General features: G+C 35.2%; 1 protein-coding gene across 8 annotated transcripts in view; it reads left to right on the top strand.

Moving 5' to 3' along the window:
- Positions 1-214: 214 nt before the first annotated feature.
- Positions 215-20181, top strand: part of MAP4K5 (mitogen-activated protein kinase kinase kinase kinase 5) — a 222681-nt gene continuing 202714 nt past the window's right edge. For 2 of the 8 annotated variants that reach the window (XM_074290746.1, XM_074290744.1), the window contains exons 1-2: positions 216-476; positions 1358-1616. In XM_074290746.1, coding sequence (XP_074146847.1) covers positions 1464-1616 — 153 coding nt within the window. In that variant the 5' untranslated portion in view covers positions 216-476; positions 1358-1463. The other 6 variants (XM_074290745.1, XM_074290738.1, XM_074290743.1 and 3 more) reach the window with 6 other exon arrangements.

Here is a 20181-nt window from a genome sequence, read left to right as displayed (position 1 = left end):
CACCTGGCATTTACTTCCCTGTCCTCCACCCCCTGAGTCATGCTATCATGGGCATGCATATTCCTTTCATTTCTCTTTCCCCAGAATTTGGATCCCTTTCCCACTTGATGTCTCTCTTTCTCCTTTCCCGGACAGTAGTGTGGGTAGACAATGGAATGCCCGTAAGGAGGGAGGCAGGATCCAGGGCTAGTCCCCCAGGCTCCTGAGACGTGCAGGAGGCTGTCTTGGGCTTGCTTAGACCTCTGTGTGGCGCTCGAGTTCAAGAGGCTAGAGTGCAGGTCGGGCCGGCTGAAAAGAAATACACACTCAAGATTATCCCCCCCCCATACATACACACACACACACACACACACACACACACACACACACACACACACACACACACACACACACACACACACACACACACACACACGGTTCCGGAGACGGATGAGGAGTGGGCTACTCCGAGATCGGGCCCTCGAGTGGGGAGCACGGTGAGTTCGGGGGAGGCCGCTAGAAGCGGAAGCGCGACCCCGAATCCTCTCTCCTAGCTAGGCCTCGCCGTTTCCGAGCCTTGGCCTGACGCGGCCGGGGAGAAGGAAGAGACAGGCCAGCGTCGGCGCCAAAGAGCGAGGCCCGGCTTCAGGTACCGACTGGAACTGGGCCCGAACCCCAGGCGGGGGCAGGGAGGATCTGGGGCCGCTGAGGTAGGGAGCATAGTCAACTGGGCCGGGCCTCTCCCGGGCAGCCGGCGGAGCGCGGGCCCCGAGGCCGCTGCTGCCCCATCCCCCGACACCACTTTCCTTATGTGCCCCATCTTCGATTCTCTCCGACTTCAGCCGCTAGTCTGCCCGGGGCGAGGCTGGAGCGGGCGGCGGCGTGAGGGGACCGAGGAGTCCGAGCCAGGAGCACCAGACAGGAAGAGTATAGGCTCCAGGGAGCAGAGAGGGAAGCTTAGGCCGGGATATCCCGGGAGCCAGAGAGAGGAGCGCACAGAGGGAGGAGTGCGGGGGATCTGAGGCCAGCCTGGAGACTGAATCCCGGAACTCTGCCCAGGAGAGGTGCAAACATCTTGGAGGACTTGGGGGAATATTGGCCGGGAGGAGGACTGGTAACAGGGTAAACGCAAGCTGTCCGGGGGACTTAGAGTAAGTCTGGAGCCAGGTGCTGGGAGCACTAGCTGAGAGGGGGGGCGGGGTGGAGCGGGCCTGAAGAGCCGGGATCTCTGGCTGGGAGGGGGGGGTGGGGAACTGAGAGGCTGGGGTGCTTGCCGGGGGCTGAGGGGGGCGGCCGGGAGAGCGCATTGCTGTTTCCAGGGGCCTCCGGATCGGCGGCGGCGTTGACTCCGTCTTTATCTCATTTTCCTCCGGAGCAGGCAACTACCCACGCGGGGAGAGGCAGACAAGAATCGCTGAGCTCCATGTTTGGAAACGTAGCTGCCGCTGCCTCTGCCCCTCTTAGGTAATCGGACCCCGAACTTGATGCAGCCTGGGCAGTTCCAGGAAGGCAACCGGCCCCGAGGGAAGATGGAGGTCCCGGCCCGACCCACCGGAGACATTCTGAGGCGGAATCCCCAGCACGACTTCGAGCTGGTCCAGCGAGTTGGCAGTGGCACCTATGGGGATGTCTATAAGGTGAGTGACGCTCACAAACACCTGGGCCTCTGAGTGACTTGGGATCTTACTAAGCCTTGTCACTTTACGGGGTGTGTGACTTCATTGTGGCATGCTGTGGAAGAAGACTGAGGGGGGGAGGAAGGAAAAGAGAGAGGGGGGAGGGGAGAGGGAGGGAGAGAGAGACACACAGAGAGAGAGACAGACAGACAGACAGAGACAGACACAGACACAGACAGAGAGACAGAGACAGAGAGAACAGCTGTATCTTAAAGTGCCTTTCATTGTGGGCCACTTTACACATACTCAAGTAGGTTTCATGTTGTTTACATTTCCTTGTAATTCAAGGAATTGATTTTTTTGTAGAAAAACTTTTAAATTTATATATGCCAAGTTTTAATACTGGATGTCTGAAGTTAATGAAGTGGATGAGGTGACATGCATGTGTAAAATTAAAGTGAATAATGACAGTATATTAAAGAATATAATCTTTGTTGTAAGGTGTAATTGAATCCCAGTAGAAGTCTGGTCATTAATAGCTAATTGATGTTGCTGGGGATACTGGGAAAGGCAGAAACTCAATTCCTTCCCTCTAGGAACTCACATTATAATTCTTTTTTTTAAGGGTGACCTGACTAGCTCAGTGTCCAAACTAGCTAGTTTGGAATCAGTTGCTGTTTTGTATAAGCAGTTTTTTGTTTTGCTTTTTCTTGTCTTCTACTTAATATTAACAATTCATACTTTTATCAATGTCTTTAGGGGACTAATATTCTGGATAAAGCTAATTTTTAGTCTTGTATATGTCCTTCAGTTGGAAAAAATGGCTACATTCATCCATATTATCTTCCTGATTTTTTTTGAAATACAATTAGTCTTAGTGATTTGAATATGAACTATCCATTTTTTAGAACTGTATTTAACTTTTAGAATTTCAGTGTTATTTATAGTCCATCTACATATTTTTAATGTTTACATGTTTTTAATTTTGAGTATTTTTATATCTATCTCCCTCTTCTCTTAGTCCACATTTTTGAGAAGAAAATAAAGAAAAATAGTTTTATCATAATCTTTTTTTACTTCGTTTTCTTCTTTAGTACTTTGAAAACTCTTTCTCCCCTGTCTCAGGCTTTCCTAGTCCTGAAGAAACAGTTACCATATCACTCTTGTCCCTTACCTGACTCTCTTTTTTTTTCATCCCCACATTTTTAACTTCTGGAAGTTGCCGAGGAAGAAGGAAAACCAAAATGTAAATACCACCTTTCAGTTCTTTACAAATCCCTTTCTTCCTTTAGCCATTGTAGATTACAAGAAATGAAGTATCTAAGTTGGAACTAAAGATTACTATGTAACTCAAAGATGATTTTAAAAATTTTTTATTTTATATATATATATATGTACATAATATCATATATATATATTAGTAAAGGAGGCTAGAATTCCATGGATTAATAAAGCAGGTGATAATAGGCACATAAATATTCACTTTTTCCTTCCCTAATATATTTTTAGAATGAAAATGGCCAAGAAGTTGATTAAGCATGTGGTTTTTAAATAAATTAGTCTTCCTATATAGATTCGAAGAGCATTGCACCATTTCCTCCTTTTCTTTTTTCCCCCATCCAAAAAAGACAAATACATTGAGTTGAATTTTGTGCCCTATCCCTCCAGCATTTGCATAATTGAATAGTATGCAATTTTACATTATTACACAGATATTTGCCTCAGCAAACAGAAATCAAGTATTAGAATGTAGTGTTCTATTACAACTGAGAGAATTTTTATTTCTTCTACATTAGATGTCAGAGATCCTGATTCCTCTAAAAGTAGATTATATTGTTTTAATAAGTTCATTGACTTTTGCAATTAATCAGAATTTGTAAAGGAAATCTTTCTTATCACTTATTCAGTTTTAGCTATTACCTTATACTTCATGCAAAAAAGTCAATCTTCTGAAGATAGCCTTGAAATAATTCCTTTTATGGTTAAGATTATAAAATCCATGTATTGGGAACTTATATAAAGATTTGGTGATTTTTGTGAGTTGGGTTGTTTGAATACAAGGGATTTATATAGTAGAGAAGATTGATGAATTTAGATTCAGGAAGTTTCCATAGCAGGAGTTGCACACTGAGGCCACACTGAGGTAATTACAGGTTTTCCAATATTTCTGTACTTTATGACTAATATTAAAAAATGTAATATTACGACCAGGAGCAGAAAATGAAAAGGGAAGAGAAAAAGAAAGGAACAAAGGGATAAAAAAGATTGCTTTAAAATTGGCAAATTCTGTTTGTAACCATTGTAAAATTTACTTAGTAATTTTCAGTAGAAATTTGACACATCTCATTTGCAAGCCTTTGTTCTAGCACTCCAAGAATCAGTTAGCAGTCAGTATTTGCCCCAGCTAGATTACACAGTAAGGTAAATGCAACATTTGCTGCAGAATAGTACTTTTAAAATTATTCCGTAGCCTGGCCCTAATGTTCTCGTTAATTTCTTGGGTAGGACTTTAGTATATGGGCCTTCCTTGGATGGCTTGGAATTGGCTTGTAGAACACCTAACTATGACAAATGATCTCCCAGGGCAATTATAGAATGTTTTTAGGACATATTATAGTGATCTATTTTCATAGAGAGTCTGGTTAAACTACTTGTGATGGATGTTTGGTTGCCAATTACTCTGACCTTTTCTTAGAAAGCATTGAGTGTGTGAATATTCATTCTCTGTCACTTCAATTATCAATTCAATTCAATGTCACAGGTAGTAAGCACTCTGCTCCAATTATCTAAGCCAGGTAGAAGGCTCCTAGATTTAAGAGGACAGGAGGAGTTTGAGAGGAGTAGCAATGAAATTTTCAGTAACAAAAGTGTTTTAAGAATAGAAAGAAAACAGGAACCAGCAATGTTTTAGGCATCAACAACATCAACTATTAGATTTTTTTTTAAGCTCCTGAAATTGACTTCTATTAAACATGTATGTGTTCTAAAATATTCGTTTTCTAAAATAGCTCTTATTTTGGTAGACCGATGATAGACTTTGATGGTTGTGATTAAATCAGATATTGTTAGCACAGTGCCTGGCATAATCTCTTAGTAAATGTTTTATCTTTAACCAGGCATTTTCATTGATTTTTTTGAGCCAGGTTAGTTCCATATGATCTTAATTGAGCCTTGCACTTGGAGTTCCAAAGGCCTGGTTTTGAATTCTGATATTGCTGCTTAATGAATGACTTTGGGAAACTGAATTGATCTATCTAAAATTTAATTTTCTTCTTTGTAAAATGGAGGTAATATTGCTAATACGACAAGGATTGAGTGAAATTTACAAGGATTGAATGAAATAATTTATGTTAAGCAGACTCTAACGTTAAAGTACTATAGAACTGTACTACTAATAATGTGGGTCTAATGAGGCACTTATATGAAAAGGAGCTGTGGGGAGGGATTTGGAAAATAATTAGAAAATGTTTTAAGTGCCTCTATTTATTTACTTGGTTTATTGGGCTATTTGAATTGTCTGTACTTCAATTAAATTAAAAACTTGGGAGAATGGAAGTGTGGCTCTCATTACCATTTTTCAATTTTATGGACTAGCTTTTGAATGCAACCCCTTGAAATTTTTATTTAGGTTAGATTTAACTTCTCAGTTGTGTTTTGCTAATTCCTATCTTTAAAGATCAGTCACTGTCCAATTAAATATAGTTTTAACAGCAATATTTTCTGCTTTTATTATGTTAGAACAATTTTTTCCTATAAATTTCAAGTGTTGATCTAGTGTGAAGGATAATTGAGGGGAAACTGGAAAGTAGGTGCAAGCATTTGAATTACAATAGTCTCTTATGTCTCATATATTTAAATTCTGTTTATTGGTTCTAGCTTTCATAGGTAAGTTATTTTAATCTTATGACTTGCTAATTTTTATTTTCCCTGGAAATTTTTTTTGACAAGAACAAAAGTTAATTTCAGATGTAGATAGAAAAATTATCTTGAAAGTATTTTGGAAGAATGGGAAAGGATTAGCAACAGAAAATGAGAGATACAAGGAAATTCTGAAGGTCACTCATTAAGTTGAAAAGCCAGAACTCAAACCCAGGCTTTTGGGATTCCAAGTCTAGTGCTGCTATTCTTGACAAACTACATTTGAAATATTAAATTAATTTGTATGAAAAGAGTTGCAATTGAATGTTAACATTTTTCTTGTCTGCTTTATTGATTTGTAAAGTCCTTTGAAAAAGTTTGTTTTTAATAAGTATAGAATATTACTATTGTTGTTGATTATTATTACTTATTGTTGTTATTGTTATTCACTGTCTTGTAAATCACCTAAAAGACTATGAAAAAGTCTTTTGCTTTGATGTTAGGGAAGCAGAAGTTTTATAAATTTAATTCAGTCTCTACAAAGTTTTTTTGGGCTACTAAATTTTTATTCAGTGATTTTGGAGAATGTGATTGATTTTTATATCACAGAATTATAAAGTTTTGTATCACAGGAACTTTATAGAAATGTAGTCCAACTAATTCCTGGAAGGAATACCTGTTATAATATACCGGATAAGGCTTCTTTGAGCCTCTTGTTTGAATGCTTCTAAGGCCAACATTTTGTCTGAAAAAAATTTTTTTTAAAGTAAAAAACATGGCAAATGAAAGTATCCATATACAAAGAACAAAAAAGGAGATCTTATGTGTAAAACTAAATCTGTATTATTTATGGCATATATATATATATATATATATATATATATATATATATATATATATATATATATATATATGTATATATATATATATATATATACACACACACACACACACATATACATTCATACATACAAACAGCTTGTCTTTGTCTCTCAAATTTCCTTCTGTTTATTTCTTTGTATTATAAAAAAAAATTAACTGATACTTGTTCCTTCTTTTGGAAGTGACATAACTGTTACTACCAACTCATTGTGCTGTACAACAGCCTTTTTCTCTTTCCAAATAAAAGCCCTGTCTTCTCTATTTCCAAATAAAAGAAAAACATTCACATATATAATCTGTTTTCTTTTTTATGCACATAAGTACTTTTGTGTACAAAGAACAGAAAACAGAAATTGTATATGATTTCATTATGACTTTTTTTTTTTTTAGGTGTATGCTCATTTTGACATGTTTGGTCCAAAGCTGTTTCTTGTTCTATTACCCTTTGAATCTTCTTTGATCTCTGCTGTGCATTTATTTTGTTTCATTGACTCATAATGTGGCATAGTCAAGTAAAATATATTAGCCATGCCTGAAAATATGTATTTCATTTTTTGTCTCTAGTCGACCACCTTTCTGAGTTAGGGGAAGAATGCTTCATCATATATCTCCAGGAGTTTTGATTGGCCACTGAACTGACAAAAGTTGTATCTTTAAAGTTTTTGGTTTTTTTAAACATTATGATAGTTATTGTATAAATTGTCCTGGTTCTGTTTTCTTTATATTAATTCATATGAACTTTGCCAAGTTTCTCTAAAGCTTTCTTTTTTTTAATATTTGATATTTCTTTGTCATTCAGTATCCCATTAAATTACTATACCATAATTGGTTCTGCCATTTCTCTATTGATGAGAACTTATTTAGCTTTTAGTTATTTGTTGTAAGAAAAGATAACTAAATATTTTTGTAAAGTCTTTTCTTTTTATATGCCTAGTAGAAATATAGGTAGGTTAAAAGGGGTATATAGAATTTAGTGACTTTTTAAGTATAATGCAAAATTGCTTTCTGAAAGTTATCATTTTATAGTTCTTATAATACAGTTGTTGGCCTGTCTTCCTACTGCCCCTCCAATAGTTTTTATTTTTGTTTTTTATCATCTTTTGATAGGTGTGATTTGAAACCTCAGTTTTAATTTTCATTTCACTTACTAGTATTTGGAGCATTTTTTTTTTTTATATAGATGTTGGGTGGCTTGCCTTTCTTCTTTAGAAAATTGTCTTTATATCATAGGATCATTTATATATTGGAGATCAGGGCCATCTCCAGTTGTCTTGATCTATATCTTGCCACTGGACCCAGATGGCTTTGGAGGGGAAAGTGAGGCAGGTGACCTTGCATAGCCCTCCCTCCCTCAAATCTAATTCACTTGCATGTCATGACATAACTTCCCTGATGTCATGGTCCTCTTCAAGAACGAAGGACAAACAACAGCAATATATATTGGAGAATGACTGTTATTCTTAGATATTTGAACTCCATATACACTCTGCAGATTTTTTTCTATTTACTTCCCATCTAACTCCAACTGGATTGATTTTGTTTGGCAAAAGTGTTTTTTTCCTTTTCTTGTTTAACTTTTTTTTTCTTTTGTTAAGAAGCATTTTTTTTTTCTCAAAAGGCTTACATATAAAATGATGCAAAGTGAAGAACAGATTGAACCAGCAGAACAGTTTATGCAGCCACAACAAAGACTTTGATGCAATTCTAAATGAGGAAACATGTTACCTAGTCCTCCTAAAATTACATTTGTGGTCATGACCAATGTATATTTTAATTGTGTAATGTTCTTTTCTCTAAATTGTAATTTACATTCGTTGGGAGCAGATCTCTTGGAGAACTTCTGGAGGCAGCCTTAGTTTCAGTTCAGTTTAGTAATCCCAAATGCAGCCAGGGAGTCCAAATCCTTTACTGTCTCTTTCCAAATCTTATCTCCTTCATTTGGGGCTCAGCTGGTTTTCTGGAGGCCTTCCGAATCTTGGTTTCAGTGTTCCCCACAGGACAGCTTGTCACCACTTCTCTGTCTTCTTTCATTCTGCCCGATTTGTGAATCTCCTTGACTGAATCCTGACTCTGAATCTTCCAAAGTCCTCTTTGGGTCTAAGAGCTTCTTGCTTATATGCTGCACTCTGAGGATTCTAGTGACTTAGCACTTTGTAAGAATCCTAACATAATTGAATAAAGCTTTTAAGTTTTATTTACTGGAGTTAGGAAGAACTGGTCAAAAGTGACCTCAGGCATTTAGTAGCTGTCTGACCTTGGGCAAGACACTCAACTCTGTTTGTTTTGGTTTTCCTATTGGTAAAATGGAAATAATAATAGTACCTATCTCCCAGGATTATTATTGTGAGGATCAAATGAGATAACTTAGTACATTGTAAGTACTATATGTATTTGCCATTATTATCATTATCATTTTATTATTGTTACTATATCTTCTTTCTCTTCTCAAAATATCTTCCCAGTACTTAGCACAGTACTTGCTTAATTAGTGCTTATTGACTTATGAGTCTTTCTTTCCTTTGATTATAAAATTATACATATTCATCCCAGTAAAAGAGATCTTTTCTTATTCTCCTCTAATTTGTTTGTGCTACAATTTTTTATCTTCATTTTGGTTTCATTTTGGTTTTTGGTGTTGGTCTGTTGGCTCATATTTCAGTTTTCCCATCAATTTTTGTCAAAAAATGAGTCCTTGTTCATGATGAAAATACCATTCCTTTCCAGAGAACTGACAAACCCTTGAGGACAGACAGATTGAAGCCAAGTGTTTTTTCACTTTGTTTTTCATGCCTTCCTTCCTCCCCCCCAACTATAATATGACTAATATGGAACAGTTTTGTGCCTGTGTATAATGGGTATTGTAATTCTTGCCTTTTCAATGAGAAAAGGAAGAAATGGAGTCAGAATTTGGAATTGAAAGTAAAATTTAGGAGGGGGAGAAGAACTTACCCCAGTAGTTTGGGTCTTGGGGTTTATGCCACATTATATTATGTCATATGATGCTATATTTGTTTGCTTCCTTTTTTGTGTAGCAAAGCTATCTCTCTATTTTTCAGTGAGTAGCAAGGTTTTGATATAGTATAGTTTGAAATCTTATATTATCAGGATTTCTTCTTTACCCTATTTTTTTATCATAATCATTGAAATTCTTCCCCTTTCCTTCCAGATGAATTTTGTTATATATTATTTTCTTGTTCTCTAAAGTAATCCTTTCATAATTTGATTGGCATCTAGTGTTGGTATGACTTATTCATGAACACATGATTTTTTCCCCCTGAGGCAATTGAGATTAAATTACTTTGCCCAGGGTCACACAGCTAGGAAGTGTTAACTTAAATTTGAGGTCACATTTGAAGTCAGGTCCTCCTGACTTCAGGGCTGCTGCTGTATCCACTGCATATCTAATTGCCTCTACACATAATATTTTAAAAATTATTTAGGCATGTATTTCTGCAAGAAGTTTTTTTTTTTTTAATTGAATTCACTTAGTTTCTCTGTGTGTTCTTGTTAAGTGTATTCCTAAATAGATTTTGAAGTTATTTTGAATGGAATTTCTCTATCTCTACTTGTTGGTTTTTGTTTTATTTTGGCTAGTATACAAAAAGACTAAGGTTTATATGGATTTATTATATATTGGTGATCTTGCTGAAGTTATTTATTTCACTTAATTTTTAGTTGATTCTTTGGAATCCCTAGAGAGACCACACATCCTCTAAAAAATAATCAGTGATTTGTTTCCCTTTTGCCTATGCTTATTCTTTGTCTTTTTCGTTGTATTGCTATAGTAGTTTCCAGTGCTATGTCAAAAAATGGTTATATTAGGGGAGCTTTTGTTTCTGATTTCAGTTTAAAAAGCCTTTCATTTATCTTCATCATGCTAACTGTTGACTTGAAATGGTTATTATTTATCCTATGCAAAGATGCATAGCTGTGCTTTTTTCCAAATTTTTGACCAAAATAGGCATTATATTTCATCAAAAGATTTTTTTGGGTATTCATGGAATTTTGATTTAAAAAATTAATATAGAATATCCTGTTTAAAATTTTCCTAATTTTGGTTTTATTTCATTTTCAATTGTGAATTCTTCTTTTTCATTTTTGAAACAGGCAATTTAGTTTTCTTTCCTTTTTTTGTCAGGTTAACTATTAGTTTAAAAATGTTGCCCATTGTTATTCATGAATTTTTTTCCCTTGCTTTCAATTTTATTAGTGCCTTTGATTTTCAGAATTTATTTGGGATTTTAAAATTTGTTGCTTTTTAGGTTTGTTTTTATTTTTAATCTTGCTTGCCAAATTCTGTTGTTTCTTTTTTTAAATTATTTTCTTCAGTTTTCATCTCTTAGAAGTTTTCCCCTAATATTTTTTCCTAGCAGAATGCCAAAAGTTTCCCCGTAGTATCATTGTTATCATTCCCTTTGATGATGTTTTTGTTACTTCTCTGATTTGCTCTTTGACCCAGTAGTTCTTTAATATTGAATTATTTAGTAGGGATAGAACCAAGATGGCAGAGAGTAGACAGGTCTTTGAGTTCTTCTTGGCTTCTCTCAGTATCATACTAGGTTTTAGAGTGACAAAACATACAAATATTTGGAGTGTTATTAAATTTCCAGTAGAAGATATTTTGGAAGAAGTACAGGAAAACTCTGTCTCAGTCGGGTAGTGTATATGTGTGTTTGTGGGTAGTTTGCAGGCCAGCACAAGCATAGCAGTGCAGTACAATGTGGGAAGACCCAGGATAGAGAGACTTCTGCAAGCTGGTGGAATCTATTGCTATTGGAGAGCCAAAATACAGCAGCATTGGCTACTCTGTCCTGGTTCAAAAACTAGTGGATCAGCAGACTAGCTGTGAGACCTCCAACTCAACTACAGAGTCCCTGAACCCCAGCATAACAAGAAGGTTGTGATCATGCCCATCCAGCACAAGAAGGAAGCTGGCAACACCAGCCCGAGGGCAGCATGAAGCTGCTGTCTCCTGTAGAGGAAATTTGGGGCAATCTCCCCTTTGCCCCAAGAACAGACCTCAACTTTTAAAAATAAGCAAAAAAGCAGAATAGGTATCTGACCATAGATACCTATTATGGAGTCAGGGAATAACAGACCTCAAACCCTGAGGACGCTAAAGGCAAAACATCTCCAGATGAAATCTCAAAAGATGATATGAGTTAGTCTGCAAGTGAAAAGGCTCTCTTGGAAGAATTCAAAAAGAATCTTAAGAGAGTTAGAAGAAAAATGGGGGAAGGAAATGAGAGCTTTGGAAAAGGAAACAAAACCACTCCTTAAAAAATAGATTTAGTGAATGAAAAAAAAAAAACTTCTTGAAAAACAGAATTGGTGAAATGAAAAAGAAAACAACTTTCTAAAAAACAAAATTGGTAAAGTGGAAACAGAGAGCAATTCCCTAAAAAAGAATTAGTTAAATGGAAAAAAAATTCAGTACAAAACAACTCATTTAAAAGTTCAATTTCAAAAGAAAGTAAAAAAGCTAACTGAAGAAAAAAAATCACTAAAAATTAGAATTGAACAAATGGAAGTGAATGACTCGATGAGACATCAAGAATCAGTCAAACAAAAACAAAAAAATGAAAAAAAAAGGAGAAAATGTAAAATGCCTCATTGGACAAACAATTGACTTGAAAAACAGATCCAGGAAAAACAGTCTTAAGAATTATTGGATTACCTGAAAAACATCGATGAAAAAAGAGCTTAGACAACATTTTTCAAGAAATTATCAAGGAAAACTGATGCCCTAGACGTAGATGGTAAAGTAGCCACTGAAAGAATCCACCAATCATCTCCTGAAAGAAATTCCAAAATGAAAACTCCAAGGAATATTGTAGCTAAATTCCAGAATTATCAGATCAAGGAGAAAATACTGCAAGCATCCAGAAAGAAAGAATTCAAATATCAAGCAGCCACAATCAGGATTATCCAGGACCTAGCAGTTTCCGTTTTAAAGGATTGAAGGGCCTGCAATATGATATTCTGGAGGGCAAAGGAGCTTGAACTACAGTTAAGAATCAACTGTGCAGCAAAACTAAGCATTATCTTTCAAAGAAAAATAATTGAAATTATTTTTACTGAAAAGAAAATTTGATGTTCAAATACAAAACTCAAAAGAAGCATAAAAAGGTATGTTTTTTTTTTTTTTTTTTTTTTTTTTATAAAAGCTAAACTGTTTACATTTCTGTATGGGAAAAATGATATGTTTAACTCTTGAGAACTGTATCTTTTTTGGGGGTATACTTAGAGGGTGTAGGTATAATTTGACTTCATTGTGATGATAAAAAAAAGAAACTAGGGGTGGAAATTGAATGGACTGGAGGAATAGGAAAGGGAAAGTAAAATGGAGTAAATTATATCAAATGAAGAGGCAAAAAAGATTTGTTATAATTGGGGAAAAGAAGGGAGTGGGGATGAGCATCATTTGAACCCTAATATCAGATTTGGCTCAAAGAGAGAGTAATCAGACATATTTAGTTTGATATGGAAACTTGTCTCACCTTACAGGGAAGTAGAAGGGAAAAGGGATAAGAAAGGGGGGAGGAGTTGTAAAAAGGGAAGGCAGATTGAAGGAGGTGGTGATGAGAAGATTGAATTATTTAGTCTCCAATTATTTTTAGTACTTTCTTCAAAGGCCCTTTCTTGAATATAATTTTTTATTTCATTGTATTCAGTAAATAATGAATTTAAAATTTATCCTTTCCGATTTTGTGAGTTTTTATGCTTTAACACATGATGTTTTTGTAAGTTTTTGTAAACGTGCCATGTACAACTGAGAAATATGGAAAGCCTTTTTTAAAAAAAAACCAAAAAACTATTTAACGATCCCTAGAGCTCTATCATTTTTAAGTTTTCTAAAGTTCTGTTCAGGTCCTTAACTTTTTTTTTGCTTGTCTGTTCATCTGGAAGGAGAAAAGGTCAAGAATTTCAAGGGAACTAATGGAAAAAAAAAATCAAATCAAGGTAGCCCAGCTGTACCAGATCTAAAACTATATTAAAAAGCAGCAGTCATCAAAACTGTTTGGCATTGGGTAAGAAATAGACTAGTTGATCAGTAGAATAGGTTAGGTTCACAAGACAAAATAGTCAATAACTATAGCAATGTAGTTGCCCAAAGACCCCAGCGTTTGGGATAAGAATTCACTATTTGATAAAAACTACTGGAAAAATTGGAAATTAGTATGGCAGAAACTAGACACTGACCTACACTTAAAACTATACACCAAGATGAGGTCAAAATGGATTCATGATCTAGACATAAAAAATGAGATTATAAATACATTAAAATAATATAGGATAGTTTACCTCTCAGAACTGTGGAGGAGGAAGGAATTTCAAAGAGCTAGAGATCATTATTGAATACCAAATAGATAATTCTGATTATATTAATTTAAAAAGTTTTTGTACAAACAAAACGAATGCAAACAAGATTAGAAGGGAAGTAGTAAACTGGTAAACATTTTTACATTCAAAGGTTCTGATAAAGTCTTCATTTCTAAAATACATAGAAAATTGACTCAACTTTATAATAGTTCAAGCCATTCTCCAATTGATAAGTGTTCAACGGATATGAACAGACAATTTTCAGATGAAGAAATTGAAACTATTTCTAGTCATATGAAAAGGTGCTCCAAATCACTGTTGATCAGAGAAATGCAAATTAAGACAACACTGAATACACTATACATCTCTCAGATTGGCTAAGATGACAGGAAAAAGATAATGAATGTTGGAGAGGATATGGGAAAATTGGGACATTGATACATTGTTATTGGAACTGTAAACGAATACAACCATTCTATAGAGCAATTTGGAACTATGCTCAAAAAGTTATCAAACTGTGCATACCCTTTGCCCCAGCAGCATTACTACTGGGCTTATATCCCAAAGAGATCTTCTTAAAGGAGGGAAAGGGGACCCACATGTACAAAAATGTTTGTGGCAGCCCTTTTTGTAGTGGCTAGAAAGTGAAAACTGAATGGATGCCTATCAATTGGAGAATGGCTGAATAAATTTGGTATATGAATGTTATGAAATATTATTGTCCTATAAGAAATGACCAACAGGATGATTTCAGAGAGGCCTGGAGAGATTTACTTCAACTGATGCTAAGTGAAATGTGTAGAACCAGGGGATCATTATACATGGCAACAACAAGATCATACGATGATCAATTCTGATGGACATGGCTCTCTTCAACAATGAGATGATTCAAACCAGTTCCACTTGTTCAGTGATAAAGAGAGCCCTCTAAACCCAGAGAAAGGAGTATGGGAAATAAATGTGGACCTCAACATAGCATTTTCACTCTTTCTGTTATTGTTTGCTTGCATTTTTGTTTTCCTTCTCAGGTTGTTTTTTTTTTTTGTTTTTTTTTTTTTGTTTGTGTTGTTTTGTTTTGTTTTCTTTCTAGATCCGATTTTTCTTTTTTTTTTTTTCCCCTGAGGTTGGGGTTAAGTGACTTGCCCAGGGTCACACAGCTAGGAAGTGTTAAGTGTCTGAGACCAGATTTGAACTCAAGTCCTCCTGAATTCAGGGCTGGTGCTCTATCCACTGTGCCATCTAGCTGCCTCCTTAGATCTGATTTTTCTTGTGTAGCAAGATAACTGTATGGATATGTATACATATATTGGATTTAACATATATTTTAACATGTTTAACATGTATTGGACTACCTGCCATGTAGGGAAGGAGGTGGGAGAAACAAGAGGAAAATTTGGAACAGAAGGTTTTGCAAGGGTCATTGTTGAAAAATTTATATTTTGTAATGTTTTCTGTTTTTTTTAAAATAATAGCTTTTTATTTTTCCAAGTACATGAGAAGATCATTTTAAAAATTAATTTTATAATTATAAAATTTTTTTGACAGTATATATGCATGAGTAATTTTTTTTTTATAACATTATCCCTTGTATTCATTTTTCCAAATTTTCCTCTCTCCCTCTACTCCCTCCCCTAGATGACAGGCAATCCCGTACATTTTACATGTGTTACAGTATAACCTAGATACAATATATGTGTGTAAATCCAATTTTCTTGTTGCATGTTAAGTATTGGATTCCAAAGGTATAGGTAACCTGGGTAGATAGACAGTAGTGCTAATATTTTACATTCAATTCCCAGTGTTCCTTCTCTGGGTGTAGTTGTTTCTGTCCATCATTGATCAGTTGGAAGTAAGTTGGATCTTCTTTATGTTGAAGATATCCACTTCCATCAGAATATGTCCTCATATAGTATTGTTGTTGAAGTGTATAGTGATCTTCTCGTTCTGCTCATTTCACTCAGCATCAGTTCATGCAAGTCTCTCCAAACCTGAGAAGATCATTTTCAACATTCACCTTTGCAAAACATTGTGTTAAAATTTTTTCTCCCTCTAGGATCTCATATTTTAATTGGTAGAGATAATTCATGAAGAGAATTCATTTGCAGGAAAAATAAAGTCTTAGAAACATGAATTCAGTAGTGGGGCAGATGAAAAAATGTAGAGGTACTTAGATCATTAATGCTAGCTCTTTTGAGTTTATTGGGAATATAGCAGATTTTGCTTTAGTGCCTTTTTAAAATTTTAATTAATTTAATTCTTTTAATTGATGTGAACTTTTTAATTGATGTGAACTATTTCAATTCTATTGCTCCTCTTTTCTTCTCACTGCCCCTTTTTCCATGGCAGGTTTTTATTTTCTTTCCTTGTTTAAGGAGGGATTCCTTAGTATTTCACCCTCCAAAATTGACTTTTGTTTTGCCTATGAGTACTCTCTCACCTCTTCTACATTCTTTCTATTCTTCCACTTTCCTGTTGAGTACTATTTCAAACTCTTAGTATGTATGTATGTTTTCATTTTTTCTCCAGTTCAAATGAAAGTTAGATTCATGTCATGTTGATTCCCCTTAGCTCATCTTCAGTATTTGCACATTCTTCATATATCTCTACTGCATGTGATAATATATTTCTTTTCCCCTCCAATTATTTTCATTCTCAAGATCATCAAAACAAAACAAAACAGCCTTGAAGTCATTAGGGTTTTGAGATGATACATCTTTTTTTCTGCTTAAAGAATAAATTATCATATAGTCCTTTCTATATATATCATTTAGGTCTTGTTCAAATTTACCTATGTTTCTCTTGATTCTTGCAGTTGCATTTCATAGTTTCTACTCTATTCTGACCTTTTCATCAGGAATGACTAGAAATCATCAGTTTCATTAAAGGGTCATTTTTTTCATCTCTAGGATATTCTGTATAGTTCCTAATTGTCAGATAATATGATGATTCTTAGATTCTCTTTACTTGGCCTCTTTTCTAAGTCAGTTATTTTTGCTGGTGTATAGATTCCACTTTTTTGTTCTTCCCCCCTTTTAAAAAATTCAGTCTTGATTTAAAAAAAAAATGTTTCTTGTAGTTATTGCTTTCTGTTTGATCAGTTCTCAGTTTGAAAGAGTTAAGGTTTATTGCTATCTGTCTCAAGCTATAGTTGTCCTTTTCCTCCTTTTCGTCACTGGTTATTCCTTGAAAATTGCATTTTGTGGCTCCATTTTTTGTTTTGTTTTATTTTCTCCAAGTGATTGTCATTTTTGTAACTAGATCATTCTTTTCTGTTAGGTTTTGAAGCTTTACTTGGACTTGTGGTATTAATCTCTTCTCAGTTTATCATTTGGCTTTTTTGAATCTGTAAGTATTTCTTTATTGTATTCAGAATTTTCTTCTGTTTATTCATCTCTAGTCTAGATTTCTGGATTGGGATCTTGTGATTTGGTCAGGTTCTGCTTCCTCCCATACTCTAAATATGGTATGAACAGACTCTGATTCTGGATGTGGTAGAAACTGCTTTACTTTCTATAAGAATTCCTACATTTTGGCTTAGTGTTTTAATGGCTTAATTTAGGCTTTGGGATTAATTTCCTCTCTGTCTTCACATTGCACACTCTTAACTCTATAGTTGTCTCTTATCTCTTATTATGAATCTGACAGATCACAACTAGATATTGTTGCTTGTTCTAGCAGAAGAATTCCTGCCAGCCCCAAGGGGCTTTGCTTGTGAGGTACTGCCTCTTCTAAACTGATTCAGGAATGGGCAGCAGGAGACTGAGTTGCCTTCTATTCTGACTTGTCTCTATTTAGTGCCTCTGTAGGACATTTGAAACCTGTGCAATTCCCCTACTTGCCAAAAAAGCCCACAGTTGCTGGTCTGTGATCTTCATCATTGTTTCTTCTAGTGCATTTGTAGAGCTTCCCTGTGATACATATGGCAAATCTGAATTTTGCAAAATCCAAACACTCTGTTGGCTTTTTATAGTCTCTTCTCCTTTTTAAATGTTAATTCTATTTCTCTATCCATGGCAGTAACTATCAATGAACTGCCATTCCCAGGGCTGATAAACTCACTTAAGTAAAGCTGCAGGGTATGATGAGAGAGAGGCAGGAGGTCCCAGGCAAGTCAAACTATAGTTTATATAAAAAAAAGGATAATGTAATCAGTATGGAAATTTAGAATAAAATTTAAAAGTGGAGAACTATTTAAGGGGAGTAGCGGTGGGGAGCTGATGTAATTTTGTGACTAGAGGAGGAGAGTTAGACTCCTTTAGATAGAATAGTACTTAGCCAATGAAATAGTGGGCAACCTTGTTTCACTCCTGATCTTATTGGCAATGGCTCCTGCTTATCCCCATTACATATGATGCTTATTGATGGTTTTAAATAGATGCCACTGATTATTTTAAGGAAAAGTCTATTTATTCCTATACTCTCAAGTGTTTTTAATAGGAGTAGATGTTGGATTTTATCAAATACTTTTTCTTCATCTATTGAAATGATCATATGGTTTTTGTTAATTTGGTTATCGATATAGTCAATTATGCTAATATTTTTCCAAATATTGAACCAATCCTACATTCTTGGTATAACTCCTACTTGGTCATGGTGTATTATCCTGGGGATGATTTTCTGTAGTTTTTTTGCTAATATTTTATTTAAGATTTTAGCATCAATATTCATTAGGGAGATTGGTCTATAGTTTTCTTTCTCAGTTTTCAACCTACCTGGTTTAGGTATCAGTACCATGTCTGTGTCATAAAAGGAATTTGGTAGGAACTCCTTCAATCCCTATTTGTTCGAATAGTTTATATAGCATTGCAGTTAGTTGTTCTTTAAATGTTTGGTAGAATTCACATGTAAATCCATCTGGTCCTGGGGATTTTTTCTTGGGGAGTTGATTAATAGCTTGTTCTATTTCTTTTTCTGAAATGGGACTATTTAAGCAATTTACTTCCCCCTCTGTTAATCTAGGAAGCCTATATTTTTGGAGGTAGTCATCCATTTCACTTAAGTCATCAAATTTATTGGCATAAAGTTGGGCAAAGTAACTCCTTATTATTTCTCTAATTTTCTCTTAATTGGTGGAAAGTTCCCCCTTTTCATTTTTAAGATTAACAATTTGATTTTCCTCTTTCCTTTTTCTAATTAGATTTACCAAAGGTTTATCTATTTTATTGTTTTTTTTTTCATAAAACCAACTCTTGTTTTTATTTAATTCTATACTTTTTTTACTTTCAATTTTATTAAATTCTCCTTTTAATTTTAGAATTTCAAGTTTAGTGTTTAATTGGAGGTTTTTAATTTGGTCTTTTTATAGTTTTTTAAGTTACAAGCCCAATTCATTGATCTTATTTTTCTCCATTTTATTCAAGTAAGCCTCTAAAGATATAAAATTTCCCCTTATTACCACTTTGGCTGCCTCCCAGAAATTTTGGTATGACGTCTCATTGTTGTCATTTTCTTGGGTGAAATTATTAATTGTGTCTATGATTTGCTATTTCACCCAGTCATTCTTTAGGATGAGATTATTTAGTTTCCAATTAATTTTTGCTAAATGTAGTTTCTATTGCATTGTGATCTGAAAAGAACGCATTTACTGTTTTTGACTTTCTGCATTTAATTTTCAGGTCTTTATGTCCTAATATATGGTCAGTTTTTGTATAGGTTCCATGAACTGCCAAGAAGAAAGTGTACTCCTTTCTTTCTCCATTCAGTTTTCTCCAAAGATTTATCATACCTACCTTTTCTGATATTCTATTTACCTCTTTAACTACTTTCGTATTTGTTTTGTGGTTTGATTTATCTTATTCTGTGAGTGCAAGGTTGGGATCTCATGACAGTAAGATTCACACACTGTTTCTCCCCCTCTCTAAATTCTCTCAGATATTATAGGTTTCCTTTGCCTTTTCATGGGATGTAGTTTCCCTCTTTTTTTTTTTTATTCCCCTGAGGCTGGGGTTAAGTGAATTGCCCAGAGTCACACAGCTAGGAAGTGTTAAGTGTCTGAGATCAGATTTGAACTCGGGTCCTCCTGAATTCAGGGCTGATGCTCTATCCACTGCGCCACCTAGCTGCCCCAGTTTCCCTCTTTTTATCTCCCCTTTTCCCTTTTTCTGATACTATCCCCTTTCCATTTCTACTTCCCTTTTTTTAATATCAGTATTTTTATATCAGTAAAGTCAAATTATATATTCACTCTTTATGTATGTCTATAACAGAAATACAGTTCTTAAGAGTTCTTTTTACCTTTTTCTGCTTCCCTAGAGCCCTATAGTTGGAGGTCAAATTTTTTGTTTAGCTCTGGTTTTTTCATTAGAAACAAATGGAATTCATCTGTTTCATTAAATGTCCATCTTCTTCTCTAGAAGAAAATGCTCAGCTTAGCTGCATTCCAAATTCTTTTGCCTTTGGAATATCAGATTCCAGGTCTTTCGATCCTTTAATGCAGAAGCATCTAGATCCTGAGTGATCCTTATTATGGCTCCTTGGTAGTTGATTTTTTTTTTTTTTTTTTGTGGCTGCTTGTAATATTTTT

This window comes from Sminthopsis crassicaudata, chromosome 2 (genome assembly GCF_048593235.1).
Source record: "Sminthopsis crassicaudata isolate SCR6 chromosome 2, ASM4859323v1, whole genome shotgun sequence".
NCBI classification, from domain to species: Eukaryota; Metazoa; Chordata; class Mammalia; order Dasyuromorphia; family Dasyuridae; genus Sminthopsis; species Sminthopsis crassicaudata.
This window is presented reverse-complemented; position numbering and strand designations above follow the sequence as displayed.